Source organism: Nothobranchius furzeri, chromosome 16, assembly GCF_043380555.1.
Source record: "Nothobranchius furzeri strain GRZ-AD chromosome 16, NfurGRZ-RIMD1, whole genome shotgun sequence".
NCBI lineage: Eukaryota > Metazoa > Chordata > Actinopteri > Cyprinodontiformes > Nothobranchiidae > Nothobranchius > Nothobranchius furzeri.
Window position 1 is genome coordinate 1,860,414 of NC_091756.1, and position 25,524 is coordinate 1,885,937.

Consider the following 25,524-nt stretch of genomic DNA (forward strand, 5'->3'; position numbering starts at 1 on the left):
GGTGGACCACTACCCCCTGATGGTGGACCACTACTCCCTGACGGTGGACTACCACTACCTGATGGTGGACCACTACTCCCTGACGGTGGACCACTACCCCCTGATGGTGGACTACCACCCCCTGATGGTGGACCACTACCCCCTGATGGTGGACCAATTAGCAGGAAATCTAAGGAGATAAAACACTTGTTGAAAGAATTAAGACTTGTGGAGTCATGAAGAGCAAAAAGCCTGACAGCAATAGATTTTACCTCCCCACGCAGTTGAAATATAAGTGACATAACCCTGAGAAGCAATACCAATGAGAAATTTTATTGTGTTTGTGTGTGCGCTTATAGTTTGACCAAGTTTGTGCTCTTGCCATAAAGTTGGAAGGCCACTCAGAGAATACTTTAAAACAGTCCAACATCACCGCAACTTTGAGTCCAAAGGCTTTCCTGAATGACACGGGCATGGTTGATTGTATTATTTCTCGGTCAGGCCACTCGATGAGGAAATCCAGTCTGTTATGGAGAACGTGTATCATCTGTATCCAAATTCGAGACAGTTGCTGTTGACACGTTGAATCGGTAGGCAAGGTCTTGGAGTTGAAGATTTAATCTGAGAAGCATAAGTACCATCATGAACTGCTCAAACTTGGAGAGAGCAGATAATGATGACACAGCAATGTGCTGTTCACAGAGCTTAAAAATTTGCATCAGAACTAAAAAAGTGGGCAAGCCAGTGTAGAACTTTGTTTTCTCTTTGTCCTGGAAGGTTTCTGGAGTGAATTTAGTGTCCAAAAGGTTTTCCCTTAGGCCACAGATCTCAGACGTGTAATCTAATCCTTCACAGCATCCTCCAGCCTTGTGATGTCAGCCATGGTCAGATCAGTCTGGCACTCTGCGTCTGCACACATTTCATCGTAATGACTATTGACATAGCATTAATATTGTGGTTTAAGATATTTATAAAAAATAAGTAAGTTTCTCTACGTTAAAGTTCTCCATCAAGGATGGGTGAGCCATCATTCGCCTTTGCAGCCTCCAGATCGGTCTGGCACTCTGTGTCTGCACACATTTAATCATTGTGACAAGTAATGTTGTGGTTTAAGATAATTATTTAACACAAAAAAACTGAAGATTATTTACCTTTTACAAAAATTGGTGACCCATCATCACAGAGAACATCATCCGACTTGACGGCCTCCTCGACGCAGGCCTGCTCACGTACCTTAGCTCTTTCCTCTCTCTGGCGTGATGCTTCTGTTTGTGGCCTCTCATTACACTTGAAGTAACCCAGGTTAAGAGTAGGGGCCCAGTCTTCAGAATTAACATCTGTTACTGCACTAGGACCACCTAAAAATGTAAAATAAGGTATTAACGTCATGTTACAACCTTAAGCTAACTGCTAACAACATCAGCACTCTGATACTGTTTTCATGTGTTAATTGTACTGCAAATAGCTTTCAAACTGCTTACCTGCCCTTCTTATAGCCGTGTGTCTAAAAAACTGCAATTAAATGCCATAAAAACATTTAGTAAACCCTTACTTGTGAGAAAGTGATCAATGCAAACTCTGGCATTGTCCGATTCTGCTCCTCCTGTTTTCAGCCGGAGATCTTTAATCCACTTCTTCCGTCGTCTTTCAATAAGTTTTTGAATATTCAGTCCTTAGTGGCGCACAACTTTCCGAACATGAAAAAAACGTTTGTTTTTTTCCCGATTGGAGCAATTGCTACAACCGTAGACCGCACAGGCTTTGGGCCTTTCGAGGCAGAGTGAACAAAGCAACAACGTTTCTGTTCAGCGGCGTCTACCTCCTGACGACACGACACGTACACGGTAAAGTAGATGCAAAGTACATGCAAACGTCATCTGAAACCCTGCATTAGAAGAACTTGCGTCAAAACTTGGTCAAGTTTTTAATGACGCTCTGCAGCAAAATGACCCACCCTAACCCTAACTAACCCACACCAAGTAGCTGGTCAGAGTCCATAATAACAGTGATGCATAAAGAAGGAAAAGACCCTTTGAACTATGAGGCCTATAGACCAATCAGCCTGATCGGGACAGACATCAAAATTATTAGTTCTATATCGGCAAAAAGGACTCAGAAATATTTGGGTAAATTAATCAACCCGGACCAGACTGGTTTTAAACCGGGCCACCAAGGATCAAATAATATACTGTGAGGAGGGCCCTGAATGTACAAGCAGTAGCCAGACACTCCACCGCCCATCTACGCTTCTCAGTCCAGATGCTGAGAAGGCGTTTGGCAGGGTGGACTGGGCTTCTCTAGATCATACCCCATGATCATCATACCCCATGATCATGAATCAAATGGGGCTTAACTCCACATTTACAATTTGGATTAATACTCTGTATAAAGACCCGGTGTCAAGAGTTAGGGTCAATGATATTGTTCTAAGCTCTCTGAGCTTAAAAAAGGTTCTAAGACAAGGAAAGCTAATATGTCCAATTTTATTTGCATTGAGTATCGAACCGCTGGCTGAGCTAATAAGGAGAATTGACGAGATCGAGGGAGTGGTGGATGACGGGGGTGAGATACATAACATTTCACTGTTCGCTGATGATGTGCTTCTGTTTATAAAAAAACCCAGTTGTCTATTCCAGCTCTCATGCAGTGCTTGAGTGACTATGCAGAGTAGTGATGTGTCGGTCACGAACGAACCGGCTCTAAGAAGTGAACGACGGGAGCCGGCTCGTCATTGGGAGCCGTCCCCCCCTCCCCCCTCCCCCCTTGCTTGAGGAAGTGGATAATAGTTGTTTATTGTGTGTAACTGCGTGTCCAGAGTGTCCACACACAGAGCAGTAGGGGCGGGGAAGAGGGAGGATCAGACTCAGACACACAGCAGAGCACATGCGGGCGGGGGGAGACGAGAGGGAATGAGGGGGAGGAAAAAGGCGAGCGAGAGGAGAGTGCGACAAAGACGGTGAGAAAATGAGCGTCAGCAGTTGGAAAGTGAAGGTTTCTTAAAGTGTTCAGTTATTAAATCCATATAAATGATAAATATTAGATATATTGCATTTTTTACATTAGTAAATCATTTTACATATAGTTTAGCATTATTTTGGTCATAAATGTACTCGACGCAACAGAAAATCTGAGGAGCCACTTGGGAGCCGAAAGAGCCGGCTCTTTTTGGTGAGCTGAGCCGAAAGAGCCGGCTCTCTAAAAACAGCCGGAATTCCCATCACTTATGCAGAGGTTTCTGAATACATGATCAATGAGGGAAACCCAGAGGCGATGGTGATAGCAGGGTGTTGGCCTGTGAGCTTGAATATTCAGGTGAAATTTAGATGGTCAAAGAAGGCTTTAGACGTCTGGCAGTTACTCTGAGCTCAAATCAGCTTTACAGAATACAGCACGGATTACTGTAAACGTATAACTCAAATTCAAAATGACCTGGAAAGATGGGATATACTTCCTTTATCTTTGGTTGGAAGCATGGAAACGTAGGATGAATGTCCTGCCAAGGTTACTATTTCTTATTAACTCAGTACCTATTGATGCATCGGTAAAGGCGTTTACATTCATAGATATCTAGCAGTTTGGACGAGCTGCATTTATTAAACGATGAATAAGATGTGATACTCCATATAAACATGAATTATCAATCTGGTTGGTCTTTGAATGTTTGATTTAATATTACCTTGGGTTCTTTGACTTATTCAGGGAACACACACTTCATATTAGTTCAGACTGAGTCAAGTATGTAGTTATAGAAATGAATTTAATTCTATTTTCCTAAACTAATGATTATGCATGTGAAAGTATGAATGAAATGATGGAAGGTGAGCTAGATGTTTATAGCAGAACCTTGTAAGTATCTGACAGAGCTTGTGATGTCTGGGCTGTAAAATCCGTTTGGCTTTCTGGTTTAATAAGTTAGAGATTATTCATAAAACCATCCGACAAAAGTGTGCAGAGTTTACGAACCCATGTGTGATGGTGCTCTCGGCGGTCCAGAAGGAAGGCGGCACCAGTGTTGAGTTCACCGGATGTTGTGGCTACTGGAACCTGAAAGAGTCGAAGCTCCCTTTGAATTCAGATGTCACCGGCCATGAGATGCAACCAGGGTCTGCAGGTTAGACGTTCCACGTCGGAGGAGCTGTAGCGTCTGAAATCACTCGTAAACGTTGCAGAGAGGCTTTGACCTTGGGGTCAAGAGAGAGGATGGTTCCAAATGCTTGCTCACTGGTCAGCCCAACCAGGAGGCAGCTGGAGAAGTGACTAGATCAGGAAGTGATTCCTGTTTTCATCAACTGTTGTTAACAAATTAGACGAATCAGAATTAGACCAAATTAAAGGCGTTACCAAAGACCTCAGAGACTCACCCCCTCACTCAGATACTTAGAGGTTATTTCTCAGTGTGAAATGAACATGTTATAACACTTATGTGGAGCAAAATGTTAAACATTAATACTAATGTTTTGATATTATTGTGTTCATACTGATTAAATGACTAGAATCAACTATTACTGATCTGGTGTAGTTTAAGATCTGAAAAGAATCTTTACAGGACAAATATTCATCTGAACACATCATTGGTTAGTGTCCACATTATTTATACACTTTGGATTTAAACATCTTGTTCATTCAACATAATATGATTATATGGAGTTTTAAAGCATTCTTGTCAGGGAAGACAAGCTTTATTCAGAGTAGAAGATAAGGAGTTCTGCATCTTGCAACCTTGAGGCTCACGACACACGCAGGATGTGTTGAGAAGTTCATATCAGCACCTCGGTGTCAGACTGAGCCGTACGAGGAGCTCATAAAAGTTAACTTTAGGTCATTTTCATGAAATACTTGGCCTTTTAGTACGATACATATAAATGGATTACCAAATTCATGTGGCAGAACCAACGACCTAGAGTGAGACTTGAAGTTCTCTGTAAGGGGGGGGGGGGGGGGGGGGGGGGGGTTGGCCTTGCCCCATTTCAGGAGCTTCTATTGGGTAGCACAGCTGGGAAAAGCAGTTTCATGGGTAAGACTATATAAACAAAATGGGTACAGATGGAACAAGGATCCCTAAAAATGTGCCCATCTCAGCCCTTCCCTTTCTAAATGTAAAAGAAAAGCATGAACTTAAGATACAAGATGAATGGGTAACCTATACGTTAAGATTTGGCAAAAGACAAGACGTGGCTGGTGATTTCTTCCCAGCAAAAATGGACAGTAAGAAGGCGAGGAGGAGCCTGATCACAATAAACCAATTCGATGAATTAGCCTTTCTGATATTTTTACATACGACATCATCTTATGACACACGAAGAATGGGAAAGTTACATCTAGTTTGGAACATTACTGGATAGATGTAGCTGAGAAGGCATCTAACATCAAGAATACAATATCCTGTATGAAAAGCAAGATCTGCAGGGATGTGTCAGTGGATGCATTGGATGTAAATGGGAACTGGAGACCAACACCATAGTTGAAGATGAGGAGTGGGAGAGTTCCTGGGTGTCTCGGCTCTTTTGCTTAGTTATATAATGTCAGGAATGCAGAACTGTCAACTGGGGGCAGTAAAAGCAAGCAGGTATCAGCAGAGCCAATAGGTGCTTATGGACGGTTCTGATGGGAAGCAGTCTTTCACACAAGCGGTTGTTTTCCGCTTAGCTCAACCAGTGTCTATTTAATATAGACGTGGTAAAAACTGGGTGGTAAAAAGTGCACAAGATGAAAAATTACTTTGGAAAAAGTGTGTGGGGGGGAAATGCTGCCCCCCCCCCACCACCACCACCACCACCCCGCCCCCTCTAAAACTACGTCTATGCCTGTATGAGGATTTGTAATTGTCATGTCGAGCTGTGTATGACTCTGCCAGGGAAGTTGTTCTAATAAAAGTTTAAAAGTGTTTAGTTCAGTTTGAGTTTCTGAATGTCACCCTCTTCCTTTAACTTTTTTATAACACTGGTCCATCATGGCGGCAGCTGCATTTGCATCCCCGTGGGACTAGCTCTTCTCGAGCCTGGAGGTGGACAGTCCGACGCCTGGGCTCAGCAGGGGTTGGGAACAGCTGTCACTCCAGGTCCAGGAATCCTGATGGAACTAAAATCTTCATTAGCAGAGATGGAAAAAACCAGAACTTCCTGCTTCAGCTCCAGAAAGCAGACACACTGGGTTGTAGTGCAGGAGGAAGAGGCCCTGTTCCTAACCTTCATAAATCTCTCCACCTCCATTGTTTTTGAAAAGAAAAACAGAGGGTAACCATGGAGATGGCCACTGCCGTCCCTTCATTTCTGAATTCCTGTTAGTCAAGCATGAAGAGCCTTACATAGAAACCAAGAGGGACAAGGCTTTTTCCACAGGACTTGCTCGTGGGTTGAGGTAGCAGACAGGGTGTGTGTGGGGAGCTGCTTACCTACAGTGGGTCTAGAAAACCATCACCTCCTTCAAAGGTTTTAACTTAGTTTCCATGAAAACACAAAAATATGTTTAACCAGCTTCATGTGTCCTTTAACAACATCCACCTGAAAAGAAAATCACAACTACAGTTCAGAAAAAAAAATCAAAAATAAAAACTAGAAACAGGGAGATTAACAAAGGATCCTGTCCAGAATTAGTGGAACCACCTGTTGCTTTAATGCCAGCCTTGGTTCTGTTGGGATACTTCTATACCAACCATGCTCTTCTGCACTGCTCGTCTGAAACGGTAAACAGATTTATAGTAGATGTCTGCATTGATTTCTGCATTTTCTTAGTCTGCCAACTTGGAGAAGTTTTAACAAACCGTGAGACTCCAGAAGGGTGACGAGCTGCAGCTTCTTAACAGGGGCTTTTATTGGGAAACCAACTAAATTTAGCAGAGAAAAAGATGTTTTTCAGTTCCTGGTAAACAAGGGTTGTGGTGATGAACTTACTGCCTGTATCTCACCTCCTGCTAGCTCCCAGCTCAGGGAGCATCAGAGAAGCTACAGCCTCGCCCGTTCAAAGCAGCGTGTGGACCGATCCAGTTTGAGGAATAGTGGAGGGAGGCTCATAATCTTTGAATGATTAAAAACATTGTTTAGCTGTTTAAATTTTGTTGTTCGTGTTCTGCTTTCATTGAACAATATTATATCACTGTTAAATATGTTTATGTGCTCAATTAGTTTTTGGGGGGGTAACTTTATGCCAGGGGGGACATGTCCCCCCTGTTCCTCCTGGGATTTCCGCCTATGACTGGTGGTCCCGTGATCGGTAGCCAAACCTGTCAGTGTGGCTGACCAGGGCAGCTGTACTGGCTACTTAAAAATGTACAGCTGAGGGTGAACTTAGGCTAGGGCTGCCCTTTTCTCAGAGACAAGAGAAAGTTCTTTACATGTCCCTTCTTAGATATCTGACCTTTTAACAGATTTGGTGACTCAGTGGGGATCTCTGGAACTGTTCTAGACTGGTTTAGATCGTACCTTTCTAACAGAAGTTACAGTGCCTGTAGAAACCAAATCATGTCAGATTCTACTGATCTGTTCTGTGGGGTACCCCAAGGCTCTGTTTTGGGTCCACTGTTGTTTCTACTGTACATACACCCTCTTGGACAGATAACTGATTATTTTCATAATGTCTCTTATCACCTATATGCAGATGACATTCAGCTGTACTTTTCCTTTAAGGATTCAGAGTTCTATAAACTATCAGCTATGACCAGCTGGCGAGAAGATAACTTCCTTCAGTTAAACTCTGAAAAGACTGAATGTCAGAACATTGCCTCTGAGAGCACGGCTCCCCTGATTAGTCTAAAACTTGGTCATTTATCCTCTGCCGTCAAGACGAACTTAAGGAGTTTGGCTGTTTTGACCAATCAATGTCTCTTGAAGGCCACTCAAAAACATTGGTCCGAAACTGTTTTATCACTTAAGAAATAGTTGTTTATTGTGGAAACGGTACAGCTAGACAATTTTCCATGTGAATGGACAATAAAGTTTTATCTTATCTTCTCCTATCTTGTCAAACAAGCTAGACTTCTACAGAATTTTAAAGGTGTGGATCGTTTATCGACCGGTAACAAGACCCCGAGATACTTAAATTCCTCCACTTGGGGCAGGACCTCATCCCTGACCCGGAGAAGGGTTTCTACCCTTTTCCGATTCAAGACCATGGTCTCAGATTTGGAGGAGCTGATTCTCATCCCAGCTGCTTCACACTCAGTGGTGAACCGCTCCAGCGAAAGCTGAAGATCACGTTCTGATGAAGCGAACAGGACCATATCATCTGCAAAAGCAGAGACCTGATCCTCAGGCCACCAAAACGGATGACCTCCACACCTTGGCTGCACCTAGAAATCCTGTCCATAAAGGTTATGAACAAAATCGGTGACAAAGGGCAGCCTTGGCGGAGTCCAACTCTTACTGGGAACGAGCCCGACTTACTGCCGGCAATGTGGACCAAGCTCTGACACCGGTCATACATGGACCTAACAGCCTGTATCAGAGGGTCTGGTACCCCATACTCCTGGAGTACCCCCAAAGGGCCCTGCGAGGCGCGCGGTCAAACTCCTTCTCCAAATCCACAAAACACATGTAGACTGGTTGGGCAAATTTCCACGCACCCTCCAGGATCCCCCTAAGGGTATAGAGCTAGTCCAGTGCTCCACAGCCAGGACGAAAACCACATTGATCCTCCTGAATCTGAGGTTCAACAATCCGACGGACCCTCTTCTCCAGAACCCTGAATAGACCTTACCAGGAAGGCTCAGGAGTGTGATCCCCCTGTAGTTGGAACACACCCTGCGGTCCCCTTTTTTAAATAAGGGGACCACCACCCCGGTCTGCCAGTCCAGTGGGACTGCCAACGATGTCCACACGATATTGCAGAGACGCGTCAGCCAACACAGCCCCACAACATCCAGAGCCTTAAGGAACTCTGGGCGGATCTCATCCACCCCTGGAGCCTTGCCACAGAGGAGCTTTTTAACCACCTCAGTGACCTCAGCACCAGAGATTTGAGAGGCCAACCCAAAGTCCCCAGACTCTGCTTCTTCACTGGAAGACGTGTCGGTGGGACTGAGGAGGTGTTCGAAGTATTCTGCCCACTGATCCACAACGTCCAGAGTAGAGGTTAGCAGCACACCATTCCCTCTATAGATAGTGTTGGTAGCGCACTGCTTTCCCACCCCGAGGTGCTGGATGGTGGACCAGAATCTCCTCGAAGCTTGATTTACCGGTCGATCTACGTTCGTACCCTCACCTATGGTCACGAGCTTTGGGTAGTGACTGAAAGAATGAGATTGCAGATAAAAGTGGCCAAAATGAGTTTTCTTCGAAGAGTGGCTGGGCTCTCCCTTAGAGATAGGGTGAGAAGCTTGTTCATCCGGGAGGGGCTCAGAGTAGACCTGCTGCTCCTCCACATCGAGAGGAGCCAGTTGAGGTGGCTCGAGCATCTGGTCAGGATGCCTCCTGGATGCCTCCCTGGTGAGGTTTTCCGGGCATGTCCAACCGGGAGGAGACCTAAAGGTAGACCCAGGACACGGTGGAGGGACTATGTCTCTCACCTGGCCAGGGAACGCCTTGGGATTCCCCTGGAGGAGCTGGCCCAAGTGGCTGGGGAGAGGAAAGTCTGGGCCTCTCGCCTTAGGCTACTGCCCCTGCAACCCGACTCTGGATAAGTGGATGAAAATGGATGGATGGATGGATGGATGGATGGATGGAACACATCACGCCTGTCTTGGCATCCCTACACTGGCTTCCAGTCTCTTTTAGAATTTCGTTTAAAGTTCGGGTGTTTGTTTTTAAATGTTTAAATGAGTTGGCTCCACGTTATCTGGCAGATCTGATCCATCCTTGTGTTCCCGCAAGGAACCTTCGGTCAGCACAGCAAGGACTGTTGGTCGTTCCTAAACACAGACTACAATCTCGAGGGGGTCGTGCTTTCTCGGTGCTGGGGCCGAGGCTTTGGATTGAGCTACCTACATGGGTTAAACAGGCCAGCACGCTCGGCAAGTTTAAGAGCCAGCTGAAAACTCACTTTTATTCTTTAGCTTTTATTCAAGAAGAGTCCCGTTAACTGTTGGCTTTGCACTTTTTGCTGCCCCACCTAGATTTTATCTGCATGGTTTTGTTGGTTTTGAAATGGTTTTATATGTTTTTATTTTTTTAATGCTTATTTCTGCTGTGCAGCGCTTTGTTTGGTCCTTGGGCCATGTGATGGCGCTATATAAATAAAGTTTTAGTTAGTTAGTTAGTTAGTTAGTTAGTTTGGATGGATGGATGGATCATTTATTTAATCAATACATTTGGTCTAGTAGGAATGAATCCCTTGTAAGTCATACTCAGTCAAGACGAAGATCCAGTCCGCCTGTTTCAGGAACTAGAAATGAGCCACATTAGAGCTGAGTTTCAGCCCACAGTGTTTAACTGAAAGTCCCATTAGTCATCATCACATGCTGGTGAAAATACACCTCCATATTTGACCCATGCCCATGGGGGGCATGCAGCTGTGGCTGCGCTCGGAAACTATTTGGTGGTTTAAACTCCAATCCAACCCTTTAAAGCTGAGCATCAAGCAGGGAGGCATTGAGGTCCCATTTTTAAAGTCTTTGGTATGACCCAACATGGATTTTAACCTCAATCTCCCAGGTGCAGGGCGTACACTCATACCACTAGGCCACTAAAAAGGGTTTTTATTTGGGCATTTCATCTTAGATTGGCTAACAGCAACACCACTCTACCACTGACTCTGTTTGCTCTGCAACGTCGATGTTTTACCTCCACAAAAAACAAGCCTGGAGAAGTTCTGATGTATGATGAAGTTGCTAATGATAAATGACCCGCACTTGTATAGCGCCTCTCAGAGTAAGGACTCCAGAGCGCTTTACACTACAGTGTATCATTCATCCGTTCACACACTCATTCACACACTGATGGTGATGAGCTACGATGTAGCCACAGCTGCCCTGGGGCGCAATGACAGAGGCGAGGCTGCCGAGCACAGGCGCCACCGGTCCCTCCGACCACCACCAGCAGGCAAGGTGGGTTAAGTGTCTTGCCCAAGGACACAACAGCAGAATTCACTGTCCGGAGCCGGGGTCGAACCTGCAACCTTTTGATTACTGGACAACCCGCTCTACCTGTTGAGCTACTGCTGCCCCCATGCTAACAGTTAGGGGACTCCAGTCAGGACTGGATGAAAAAAATCCTATTGCATGTTATAAAGCCTCAATGGTTTATGATCTAGTTCTTCTCCGATATACCAAATGGTTTCAAGAAGGCTTATTGATAAAGGTACCCTGATAAGTTTTAAGCAAGCGCTCGTCTAGGTGGCTGTGTCCCTCTCTTTAGGCTAACTAATATGTTTATTTTCTGTTTATTTTGGTACTTAGAACCAAAGTATTAGGATCATGTCAGTACTAGCTAGTTGCAAGAGAAAACTTCAGGACTAAACATCAGTGGTGTCCACTGGGCCAAGGAGCGTTTCGGCCAGTTAATCAAAAATCAATGATGATGATGATGATGATTTTGATGATGTTGATAATGATTATGATGATGATGATGATGTTGATGGTGAAAATGATATTGATGATGATGATATTGATGATGATGATGATGATGATGACGATGGTGATGTTGACGGTGATGAAGGTGATGATGATGATGATGATGATGATGGTGATGTTGATGGTGATGACGGTGATGATGGTGATGATGATGTTGATGGTGAGGTTGACGGTGATGAAGGTGATAATGATGATGATGATGATGATGTTGATGATGATGATATTGATGATGATGATGATGATGATGATGATGATGGTGAGGTTGACGGTGATGAAGGTGATAATGATGATGATGATGATGCTGATGTTGATGGTGATGATGGTGATGATGATGATGATGGTGATGATGATGTTGATGATGATGATATTGATGATGATGATGATGATGATGATGATGATGGTGAGGTTGACGGTGATGAAGGTGATAATGATGATGATGATGATGATGATGATGATGGTGAGGTTGACGGTGATGAAGGTGATAATGATGATGATGATGATGGTGATGTTGATGGTGATGATGATGTTGATGATGATACTGATGGTGATGATGAAGATGATGGCGATGATGATAATGTTGATGATAAGGATGATCATGATGATGATGATGAAGATGAAGATGGTGATGAAAATGATGATGATGATGATGATGATGATGATGATGATGATAAGGATCATCATGATGATGAAGAAGATGATGAAGATGAATATAATGATGATGATAATGGATGATGATGATGATGAAGATGAAGATAGAGATGATGATGATGATGATGATGATGGTGATGATGATGATGGTGATGATGTTGATGATTATGATCATAATGATGAAGATGATGGTGATGATGATGATGATGATGATGATGATGGTGATGATGGTGATGCTGCTGCTGCTGCTGCTGATGATGATGATGGTAATGATGATGTTGGTGATGATGATGATGATGAAGTTGATGATGATGTTGATGATGATGGTGATGGTGATGGTGATGATGATAATGTTGATGATGACGATGATGATGATGATGATGATGATGTTGATGTTGATGATGATGATGTTGATGATGATGATGAGGATGATTGTGATGATGATGATGGCGATGATGATGATGATGATGGTGATGATGATGTTGAAGTTAATGATGTTGTTGTTGATGATGAGGATGATGGGGATGATGATGATGATGATGATGATGATGTTGGTGATGATGATGATGAAGTTGATGATGAAGATGTTGATAATGATATTGATGGTGATGATGATGATGATGATGTTGGTGATGATGATGATGATGTTGGTGATGATGATGATGAAGTTGATGATGAAGATGTTGATAATGATATTGATGGTGATGATGATGATGATGATGATGATGTTGGTGATGATGATGATGATGTTTTGGTATGATGATGATGAAGTTGATGATGAAGATGTTGATAATGATATTGATGGTGATGATGTGGATGATGATGATTATGATCATGATGATGAAGATGGTGGTGATGATGATAATGTTGATGATGACGATGATGATGATAATGTTGATGATGATGATGTTGATGATGATGATAATGAGGATGATTGTGATGATGATGATGGCGATGATGATGATGATGATGATGATGTTGTTGTTGATGATGAGGATGATGATGATGATGATGACGACGATGATGATGATGATGTTGTTGTTGATGATGATGATGGTGATAATGTTGATGTTGATGATGATGATGTTGATGATGATGATGATGATGATGACGACGATGATGATGATGATAATGTTGATGATGACGATGATGATGATAATGTTTATGTTGATGATGATGACGTTGATGATGATGATAATGAGGATGATTGTGATGATGATGATGGCGATGATGATGATGATGATGATGATGTTGGTGATGATGATGATGAAGTTGATGATGAAGATGTTGATAATGATATTGATAGTGATGATGATGATGATGATGATGATGATGTTGGTGATGATGATGATGTTGGTGATGATGATGATGAAGTTGATGATGAAGATGTTGATAATGATATTGATGGTGATGATGATGATGATGATGATGTTGGTGATGATGATGATGATGTTGGTGATGATGATGATGAAGTTGATGATGAAGATGTTGATAATGATATTGATGGTGATGATGATGATGATGATGATGTTGGTGATGATGATGATGATGTTGGTGATGATGATGATGAAGTTGATGATGAAGATGTTGATAATGATATTGATGGTGATGATGTTGATGATGATGATTATGATCATGATGATGAAGATGGTGGTGATGATGATGATGATGGTGATGGTGATGATGATAATGTTGATGATGACGATGATGGTGATAATGTTGATGATGATGATGTTGATGATGATGATAATGAGGATGATTGTGATGATGATGATGGCGATGATGATGATGATGATGATGATGATGATGATGGTGATGATGATGTTGTTGTTGATGATGAGGATGATGATGATGATGATGACGACGATGATGATGAAGATGTTGTTGTTGATGATGATGATGGTGATAATGTTGATGTTGATGATGATGATGTTGATGATGATGATGATGATGATGACGACGATGATGATGATAATGTTGATGTTGATGATGATGATGTTGATGATGACGATGATGATGATAATGTTGATGTTGATGATGATGATGTTGATGATGATGATAATGAGGATGATTGTGATGATGTTGTTGTTGATGATGATGATGGGGATGATGATTATGATGATGATGATGATGATTCTGATGCTGATGCTGATGGTGATGATTATGATGATGTTGATGATGTTGGTGATGATGATGATGATGATGATGACGACGATGATGATGATGATGGTGATGATGATGTTGTTGTTGATGATGATGATGGGGATGATGATTATGATGATGATGATGATGATTCTGATGCTGATGCTGATGGTGATGATTATGATGATGTTGATGATGTTGGTGATGATGATGATGATGATGATGACGACGATGATGATGATGATGGTGATGATGATGTTGTTGTTGATGATGAGGATGATGGGGATGATGATTATGATGATGATTATGATGATGATGATGATGATGATGATGACGACGATGATGATGATGATGGTGATGATGATGTTGTTGTTGATGATGAGGATGATGGGGATGATGATTATGATGATGATGATGATGATGATGATGATGATGGTGATGATTACGATGATGGTGATGAAGATGATTCTATTTTGGAGGAACTGAATGACAAATATGATTTAACAATATATCCATAGCAACCACACAATCAAACATCCATCATTCACACATTTTCCATGATTCCGGACCCACCTCCCTGTCTCTGGAGCAGCTGCCTGACTGAGAACAATAGCTCATTAAGTCGGGAGAGTCAGGAAGTCCAGAGAACACGGTGAATGGCTGAACCTTCTGAATCTTTTCCATTTACTCTGAACACAGCATGATGTTTTGTCCAATAATCCATTCATGTTACTGAAACTTTAATGCCACCATGTTTACTGGTCTAGACTTCTGCCTTGGCTGGTGCCAGCTAGGTTTTTGTGCAGTGTAAAAGACAACATGCACATTTACCAGTGTTTTACAGGTGCTAGGACACATTTCTCAATACTTAGGTCACTTTATCAAAACTCTTCACACAATTCTCCCAACAGACATTCAGCTCAGCAAAACTCTACCAACATGCAGCGTTACAGGGTTTTCTTGTGTAAACCGATGTAACGTACCCAAAGGCCGAGTGTTTACATCCAAAATGACCAGAAATGAACTTTTTCATTTGCAGACACAAACATCCCATCTGTCTGGTCTCCGAACAAGGAAGCACTGCACAAGACCTTGTCCCCGGATAAGGGAGACATACCGTTATCGCTAACAAGCGCTCACCCATACGTCAGATACTTGTTCTAAACTCAGATTCACTCCTACAAAACACGACTGGCCAAATGGAACATTTTCTTCTCAAAAACATGTTTTGATAAACATAAACTAACTCTTCATTTCAAAACAGAACACATCTTTCTGCACAAACTACCTCTACCCAAACACTGCACATGTGACTCAAAGTGGAATTACTCTGTCAAAAAGTAGAACTTGTTTTCACGTCACAGGATACGTTCAGTCAGACAAAGTACGCCAGGTTTCAAAGTACACCAGGTTTCAAAGTACACCAGGTTTCAAAGTACACCAGGTTTCAAAGTATACCAGGTTTCAAAGTATACCAGGTTTCAAAGTACTGGCGATTGTTGAGATTTCAAAAAGCACAGGGAGTGTTATGTTTCAGCTTCAGAGGTGTTTAACCTAGAGGTTGTTACACTATATTTCGTGGTTGTGAACTTTATATCCATAATGTACACATTTGAAAGCATTCCAGTAAAAAGCTACTCCTTTTTTTCCTTTACTGTTTGTTTCCGGAGGTACATCAGAAATGTTTGAAGTACAACAGAACAGAAAAAGTTCTACAGTGTTGCTTGTAGTGATCCAAACATCAATGAAACAAACAAAAGCAGTCTGAACAACAAAACAGCACAGAGCCCAGAGAGAAAGGAGGCAAACACAAAACTACTGTAGCTAATTGCTGCGATCTTCAGGGTTAGGCCACATGTTTTCATCAACGTTGAATCTGACATCATCCAAAGCGATGCACCTGGGATTAAACCACTTGCTATGTCGGATCCACCCTTGGCAATCATCAGCCGTGATGTTGCTGCAGCCAGCATCCATAGCTTCCAGGAGGGAAATGTGGTCACGTGGCTGATGGTCATGAACCTTCCACCTCCATGCAGAAAAGAGCTCTTCCATTGGGGTTGAGAAAAGGTGAATAGCGTGGAAGGAAGAGGCGTACCAGTCTTGGCTGGGATTCAAACCATGCTGTAAGGGCTTGTGAATGATGAAAAGCCACATTGTCCTCGGTGATTGCAAAGGTCTTCAAGTGATCACCCTCCTGATTCTGCTCTGGAACCAGGCTCGGGTGGAGATCATTGAGAAAGGCAAAGAGGCGCTCGGTATAGTAGGGTCCAACCTGGCACCTGTGAAGGAGTAATCCTGCATTTGTAACGCTAGCCCCTCTCTGTCCTGGCACATCAGCTGTGGCCCTGTTTCCATCTCCATGTCGTCCACGGCGGCGCCTTCGGGCCAGACTCAGTCCCGCCTCATCTATGTATATAAATACAGGAGGGGCCTGGTTGGCCTCCACTTCCGTAACTCTCTGAAACAAAGTTTATGTAAACCATGTCATTACTGCTGTGGCGTTAATGAGTGGCTACATCCGAAACAAACGACCAATGAGATGTGATGAATCCGTATAAATATGAAATATCAACCTGACTGATCTTTGAATGTTTAAGCAGAAGATTATAGTTACTTTTACTTGTTCAGGGACCATAAACACACTTCGTATTAATTCAGACAGAGTCAGTATTTAGTTTATAGAATTAATTTATTTCTTTGACCTAAACTAATGATTTTACATGACAAGATATGAATGATGATGAAACTGAATTCATCTGGAAGTAATTCCTGTTTTCTTTAAACCCATTCTTTACAAAATTAGCAAATCAGGATTTGACGCTTTACCCAAAATGTCCTCAGAAGTCCCTCCTTCAGATACGAAGATGGTTAACTCTTCATGTGAAGGAGAATATTTTAACACTTATGTGACGTGGAGGTTAAACATTACTAATTATCTTATTATAGTGTGTATAACTTGTTAAATCAACACACACTGATGTGGAGTAGAGAAGACCTGAAATGGATCCGTGCAGGAACAACATTCATTTTAAAGCATCATTGATTTAAGCACAGATTTTTCCAACATTTGATTTAAACATCTTGTTCATTCATCAAATTTGATTATTTTTACTTAGAAGCTGTAAAGTCACGTAGGAACTTTGAGGGGGGGTGACTTTTATTTAGAGTGGGGATGCAGGAGTCCGGCTTCTGCATGAGATCTTGGCTGAGACACACACACACACACACACACACACACACACACACACACACACACACGGTAACAAGGACAGATAGTCACTGTAGCTCCACGGCTCTACACAACTATAGAGCTGCTTCATCCGCTCTCTGCGTTTGGACATGGTCCGTAATGGTTGTGAAGCTGACGTTCGTTTTCAGGTCAAACATCTCTTGGTCCTCCACTGTTCTAGTCTGAGGTTCATGCAGTTTTATTGCATTACTGCAACAACCATTTCCACAAGCTCTCCTCTCCCCTCAGAGGGTGGACAACGTAGCGTTCTTCAGAGGGACAAGCATTGCTGTGCGGCCTTGTTTATACTTCAGGTGACAACAGAAGCGACCCATTATGAATGCAGCACTTACCTGTTGCTTTGTTGGAAGATGAGTACAATGGAGGCAACCGTTGACCGACTCAAGTTGGGCTGCCAGCCTCTCTTAGTCAAAGGCCACGGTTGATCACATGGTCAGTGATGGTGGCACAAACTTCATCACTGACTGCTGTTCCTGCAGCCCTCGGAGGGCCTCCACCTTGCCCTCTTCCTCTTCCTCTTCCTCGTCCAGACATCGCAGTGTTTGTCTTTTCGGTTTCTGTTTCCAACAACACGACACCTTAAAGTCCTCCTTTTATTTTAGAGTCAACGTAATAGAAAACGAACCCCTTCCTCTGAGTCTGAGCCTGAATGTAATCAGCTGTGGTCGGCCCGGTTTACCCAGCATGCATCAGCTGTGTGTAAATTATTCAGTTGTTTGTTTATTATCAACTGAGATGCGTTTTTGAACTCATCATTGCAGGAGCAGAGGTTTTTAAACAGCATCTAAGGTTAGGACTATTGTTTCTGCTATTATGGGATGTTGTGTGTTTACATTCACAAATACTACTAAAGGTTCTGTTGGGAGGAACAGCTTCTCTGTTAAGACAATGCAAGCATTATGGACATCTGTTGAGAAGCTGCATGTTGTGTGAAAACAACACCGATGCTGTGCTACGTGTACTTAGAGTTTCCTAAATGTGACACCTGGTTGGACAAACGCTCGTTAGCCACTAAAAACACTGTTTTACAAAGATCGGACACAAAAATGGCACAAAGAATTAACACGATATCACGGAGACCTAGCCTGTTTGCAACCTGAGAAAACTACAAGTAATCGTATTTCCATCCGTAAAAGCCGCCACTTCAAAATAAAGCTAAGTAACAAAATGAGGATAAACCGTGTAAAAAAGGTTGAGTTAAGGTTTGAAGGCTAAATAAAGCAGCGCCGCAGTTCTGAGGGATAAAAAAGACGTGCTGAGGTTTTCCTGTGATGATGTCATTTATGTCGAGTAGCACAAGAAGGTAATGGTTACAGTGGTTTGTCACGCGTCACACCAGATGTTGTGAGATGGGGTTGAATAATGAGAACATGGTGCAAAAGTCCATTTGTGTCAGTAGTCCACCTCCAACTGAGAGACCCTCTAAAGTCAGTATAACCCTATTTAACACGCCTGACTTCAACCAGCAGGTGATTAACAGGCGTCCGCAGAGCCTGATGAGCTGCAGCAGGTGATTCAACCACTGAATCCAGTGTGCTGGAGCAGGGAAACAACTAAAACTAAAACTGTAACCAGTCAGTTGAGTTTACTGCCGTGGCGCCGGATCACAGCTGGAGTTGTCCCTTAACAGAGTAAACATTCCAGTTGAACCTACTCATCAGGTAGGGTCAGGGTCATCATTACGCAGGTTAGTTACGTTTCCTGGACAAGGAACCCAGCAGGTTGCATCGAGTCACTGACTAGTGTCAGAGTCTTTACAGCAAAGACTAAGCAAGCATGCAGCGACAGTGGAGAGGAAAACTCCCTTTAACAGCATGTTTAACTCTACCTCCTGTATTTTACTGCCATTAACACAAACTCCAGCCTTTTAAACGTGACTGGAAAACCATCTGGAGGTGTCCGAAACAAGCCGAGTTTCTCCAGGCAGGCATTCTCCTTTTGCCTCTACCTCAGTCAGGAAAAGCTAAATCCTTCCTCCAAGGTCAAGTTTTCCCAAGGTCCTGCAGCACAACGCATGCATGGAATGACCCCCACCTCACTGCCAGCAAACACAATAGACCCCCCTCCCAGGCTGGTTCCTTCTAGGTGACATGTTCATGCTCTCATCTTCCTGTTGGACAGATGGTTTTCCACGACTGACATATCGTTCCATTACTGCGATGACTGAGTGCACATGAGAGCAGAAAGACTTCCACATTCTACCCCAGCCCCACGCCCCATCTATGACTCTGTTCTGCCTCCACTCTCTTCCTGTTTTGACCATAAAAGCCTTAGAAGAGGAAGAGAGGGAGGTGAGAACTAGATGCAGACATCTGGGAGCCCAAGAGGAATCCTCGTCCTGTTGCCATGGCGCTGGCATTCCCAATCCGGAGTTTTTATATAAGAAGGGTGCACATGGGCTACCTCATCAGCAGACTAAATATTAAAACATTTCAGCATAGAGACAGAACTTGACAGGAGTTTTTGTGTCAGATAACATCAGGTCGGATCATCTGGAAAGCTTTCCCAACACATCCCTTTTTCCACCTTGTTTGTGTGACAGCTTCAATTCCAGATGGAGTAAATGTGGAATCAGCCACATCTGGTGTGTGAAAGCTGGAGTAGAACAAGGTTTCCAGCCGTTGGGGTACCAGGTTTGTTGGAGGCTCCACCCAAACTCGTGCTGGTTCAGATCTTCTCTGGCCGTTCCTCTTCTGAGAAGGAGGACCACATCTTCTGGGCTCTGCAGCAGCAGCATGGGAGTGAGTTTCTGATGGAGAACTTCTTCAAACCGCCGAGTCCAACGTCAGAACCACCCTGTGGATGGGCCAGAGCAGAGAGAGAGAGAGAGAGAGAGAGAGAGAGAGAGAGAGTGTGCATGTGTGTGTGTGTTTGTCGTTGCATGTGCATGCGTGTATGTGTGTGTGTGGGTGCGTGTGTGAGCGTGCGTGTGCATGTGTGTGTGTGTTTGTCGTTGCATGTGCATGCGTGTATGTGTGTGTGTGGGTGCGTGTGTGAGCGTGCGTGTGGGTGCGTGCATGCGTGTGTGCGTGCGTGCATGCGTGTGTGCGTGCGTGCATGTGTGTGTGTGTGTGTCTGTGCATGTGTGTGCGTGCGTGTATGTGTGTGTGTGTGTGTGTGTGTGTGTGTGTGTGTGTGTGGGTGTGGGTGCGTGTGTGTGAGCGTGCGTGTATGTGTGTGTCTGTGCATGTGTGTGCGTGCGTGTATGTGTGTGTCTGTGCATGTGTGTGCGTGTGTGTGTGTGTGTGTGTGTGTGTGTGTGTGTGTGTGTGTGTGTGTGCGTGCATGTGTGTGCGTGCGTGTGGGTGCGTGTGTGTGTGTGTGTGTGTGTGTGTGTGTGTGTGTGTGTGTGTGTGTGTGTGTGTGTGTGTGCTCTGTCTTCTCCATCCCCAGTGAGTCGTGGAGGATGGCTGCTTGTAGTGAGCCAGGATTCTCTGGAGGTTTCTTCCTGTTAAAAGGGAGTTTTCCTCTCCACTGTCGCTGCATGCTTGCTTAGTATGAGGATTGCTGTAAAGACTCTGACACTAGTCAGTGACTCGATGCAACCTGCTGGGTTCCTTATATAGGAAACGTGTTACTGACTGGCTTAATGACCTGTGTTTACTGTGTGAAGGTCCTTGAGACGACTCTAGTCCTGATTGGTGCTTTAGAAATGAACTTGATTGAACTGAATAGATGATTGGCTGTGGAGATGTGTGAGGAGACAAGCTAAAACAGAAGTTTAACTGCCAGAGCAGACATTGCAAGTGAAAGAAAATACTTTTAACCATTCATAAAGTGAATAGATGTTGTTAATAACAAGTAAAGATGTTCACCAATCAGTTTGGAGAAAAGAGAACATTAATTCTACCTCAGATTAAAACCGTTTAGTTTTTATCTTTTATATCCAATGTAGTCTTTTAATCTCTTTTTTAGATATATTAGGATGACCATATTTCCATTTCCAAACAGAAGACAGGGGATCTGTGCCCATGATGCCACACAAACCACGCTGGGACCCATTTTTTGTAAGAGCTAAAATTAATATCAGATTCTGCCAATAATAATAATAATAATAATAATAATAATAATAATAATAATGCATTGAACTTACATAGCGCTTTTCTAGACACCCAAAGACGCTTTCACACACTCTCACATTCACACACTGCTAGTGATGCTAAGCTACTTGTAGCCACAGCCGCCCTGGGGAGGTCTGACAGAGGCGAGGCTGCCATTAGGCGCCATCGGCCCCTCTGACCACCACTAACACAGGCAAGTTGGGTGAAGTGTCTTGCCCAAGGACACAACAGCAGGATACCCATGGCGGGAGCTGGAATCGAACCCATGACCCTCCGATCATGAGGCAACCCGCTCTACCTCCTGAGCTACTGCTGCCCCATAAAAGGGCTCTAAAACAATTCATATGTAAATATTTAGCATATTTATTGCAAAATCTCATTTTTCTGCTTTAGTGCTGCAACAAGGTTTTATTAATAATAAATTATTATACCTTTTGTTTTACTACAGCATCGATATGCTTTCTGTGCACAGATTATTAAGGATGCTTGTTTCAGCTGTGAGATTAGACGATAGGATCAATGAAAACATAAGTTGTCACACACTCCATGGAAACTTTCAGAGAATCCACAAATAGTGGCTTTCAGGTGGTTTTGTTTCTTTAAGCAAGTTTAGAAAAGCAGCAGATGAGACAGCATGTCTGATAATTTAGTTTTTCATCTGATAATATTAGAACATGTCAGTAATGTCTGAGGGGCTTTTATAAACACCGTATAACTAACACTACTGGAGAGGGTATGTGTTACACAGAGGCTTCTGGGGAGCCCAGTTGGGGGGGGGGGGGGGGGTCATTTTGCCTTGGCCCCCAAAATGTCTTGATACGGCCCTGGGTGTGTGACTGAGTGTTGAAGGTGATCTGAATTGTATCAGATGTATAAATATGACATGTGTATAACTTATTGTTTTATACTGGTAAAAACGTGTAGTGGAGATAAATCTACCTACATTTTACTTTGTTTTCTTGTTTTTATTTAACTATTTTCCTGTCCTGTCTGTCTCTCATCTTCCTGCGTCTCCTCTAAACTCTCCAGAAAATCAGTTGCCTGGATTCTTACTTTTTCACCTGATCAGTTACTTCTGAGCAGACCAAAGGGATCTCCTGACCGCAAAGCGGAGAGCGCGTTTCGATGCTGCGTGAGGTGAAATCACCGCAGAACAGGTGATGAGCTCCGCAGTAGCAGAGCGCTTCAGGCACAAATAACGGGGCGACAGTGGCACAGGAGTTAAGAGCTCGCCCCATAATCAGAAGGTTGCAGGTTTGAGCCCCGCTCAGTCTGTCGCTGTCGTTGTGTCCTTGGGCAAGACACTTAACCCACGTTGCCTTCTGGTGGTGGTCGGAGGGACCGGTGGCGCCAGTGCTCGGCAGCCTCGCCTCTGTCAGTGCGCCCCAGGGCAGCTGTGGCTACATTGTAGCTCATCCCCACAAGAGTGTGAATGTGTGTGTGAATGGGTGAATGACTGACTGTGTTGTAAAGCGCCTTGGGGGGTTCCAGGACTCTAGAAGGCGCTATATCAAATACAGACCATTAACCATTTTACCATTTAAATAAGACAGAAAGTAGAGAACATGTGCGGACATGAACCATCGTGTGTTAATTATAGTTTTTTGGGTTGCACCACTTTGAGAATGGACCGTGCGCTGGACGCAGCAGCCTGGAGCGCTGAGCACCAACAATCATCTCTCTGCCGCTCTCTGTGCTCTCTGCTCAGAAGAGTCCATGAATGATGTAATATAGGTAGAAAACGTTTTTCCGGCTCCCCTGGATGTGTAGGATATACAGCTCCTCCATAATTCGATCCCTGCTCCTGGATGAAAAACCAGACATTTTCATCTATACAAGAACCCCCAGTCCGGACGCCCGGACAGAGAGTGAAAAGTGGACACGTCCGGGGAAAATAGGACGTATGGTCACCCTAGATATATGGACCCGATTGTGTGTGGAATTAAGTCTGATGATATTCTGCTTGAAGTGCCCTAGAACCATCTGATGCAGCTGTAGGACTTAGTGCCTGATGAACTATCTAGTTCCGAATGTGTGACCTCTCATGTTTAATGAAGGAAAACATCATCTCATCAGTAGAATTTCCTCCTATTTCAGTTTGTGTCTCTCTACTTTGGGCTGGGGAGACCTTTAATAGAGTAATTGTCATCCCTCCAGGTCCCCAACAGCTCATCTGTGTTATGGTGTACCTCAAGGATCTGTCCTTGGCCTCCATTCTAATATATATTTACAATTCTCTTGGCCTGCTATTGAAATGTATGGCATCATTTATCAAAAATATATGTATGCCATATTAAATTTACAAACAACCTTTCAATACAATTCCAGCTTGTTTTTCTGAACATTTAAACATTAAATTTGTCTTCTTTTTTCCCCAGGATGAAGTTAAGGTTCCCTCCAAACTCAGCATCTCTAAATCCATGAGAGTTTCTGAGTCTGTGTCAGGAAGCAGAGGGGGCAGTATGCTAGAGCTGAAGGAAGCTGTGGAGGAGCCTGAGGAGGAAGGAAAAGAGGGTGAAAAGGAAGACAAACCTCACGTAGATCTTTCATCAGATGAGGAGGTCGTGGAAACTGATGAGACCATCGAAGAGTCCCGCGCTGAACGTATCAAGCGCAGCAGCCTGCAACGCGTGCAAACCCTGAAGACAGTTTTCTCAAAAGAGAAGATGGTGAAGACCAGAGCAAAGACCAAAGAGAATCTGGAGAAGACCAGACAGAAAACCAAGGAGAACATTGAGAAGACTAAGCAGAGGACAAAAGAGAACCTGGAGAAGACCAAACAAAAGACCAAGGAGAATTTAGAGAAGACAAAGCAGAAGACAAAAGAAAATCTGGAGAAGACACGTCACAACATTGAGAAGAAGATGGGCAAACTTGGAACACGCATGAGTGTAAACCCTGATCGCAAACAGAAGATGAAGACATCCAGTGACAAGATGAAGAAGGCCTTCACACCAGACCACGTCGTTTATGCCCGTTCCAAAACAGCCATGTACAAGGTACACCCGTTCACCTTCCATGTCAAGAAGATCCGAGAGGGTGCTGTTGAGGTGGTCCATGGAACCGAGATGGTGGAAGTGTCGAGGGATGCTGAGCCAGGAGATGAGGAGGATGGGGAGGTAGACAACACTGAAGTGGAGGTTGAGTTGGAGATGATGAATGGAGACAGAGAAAAGGAGGAAGAAGAGGCTGAGGAGGATGAAGAGGAAGACAGCCATGACGCTTTGCAGGAAGATGATGAGGATAAAGACAGCGACTAACTACAGAGCCAGAAAGGAGCCATCATGTTAACGAAGAAGAGTCCCGACTCTGAGAAGTGGTTCAGTTTCCGTCTTTAAACCTCAACTACGTTTCGGGCTCCATGGGTCTGTGTGTGTGTGTGTGTGTGTGTGTGTGTGGGGGTGGGTGGGGGGGGGGGGGTGGGGGGGGGTCTTTGTCCACACGACTGGCCAATTTCAGTACTTCAAAATTTCTTCTCGTTAAGGAGTCTCAACCAGGCCATAATTAGATTGGAAGGGCCCGTTAAACTACCTACCGGGAGAACAGCTGAGTGGAGGTATTCACATGTGATTTGTATTTGATACCAGCTCCACTACCGTCCACAGGCCCAGGTCAGCCGGGGTGAAGGTGTCACATGTTCCTGCCAACCCTTCACCAGTAAACTCACTCCAACCATGAAACAGGCCTTACACGACTAAACCATCACCGACAGAGTCAGCAGTGAGGTGGTCTCTCCCCAGAAGCACCTAGCTGTCTGGCTCACTCAGGTCATTGGTTAGAGATGGTTCCACGGGGAGCCTCCCTCTCCGGTCGGCTCGTGGGTTCTTGAACGGTGCTAAAAACGCTATTTTCTACCCGCGTAGCTGTACGCCCTGGATCACACACCTTATACTTCTATTTAATTTGATCTTTGATCCTCAGAGCATTTGTTAAGAAATAAT

General features: G+C 43.8%; 1 protein-coding gene across 1 annotated transcript in view; it reads left to right on the forward strand.

Annotated features, from left to right (window-relative positions):
* LOC107373662 (caveolae-associated protein 1) overlaps positions 1-24,985 on the forward strand; it is a 38,283-nt gene extending 13,298 nt beyond the window's left edge. Inside the window, exon 2 of the mRNA XM_015941795.3 lies at positions 23,962-24,985. Coding sequence (XP_015797281.3) covers positions 23,962-24,843 — 882 coding nt within the window. The 3' untranslated portion in view covers positions 24,844-24,985. The remainder of the gene's footprint in view (positions 1-23,961) is intronic.
* Positions 24,986-25,524: the final 539 nt, after the last annotated feature.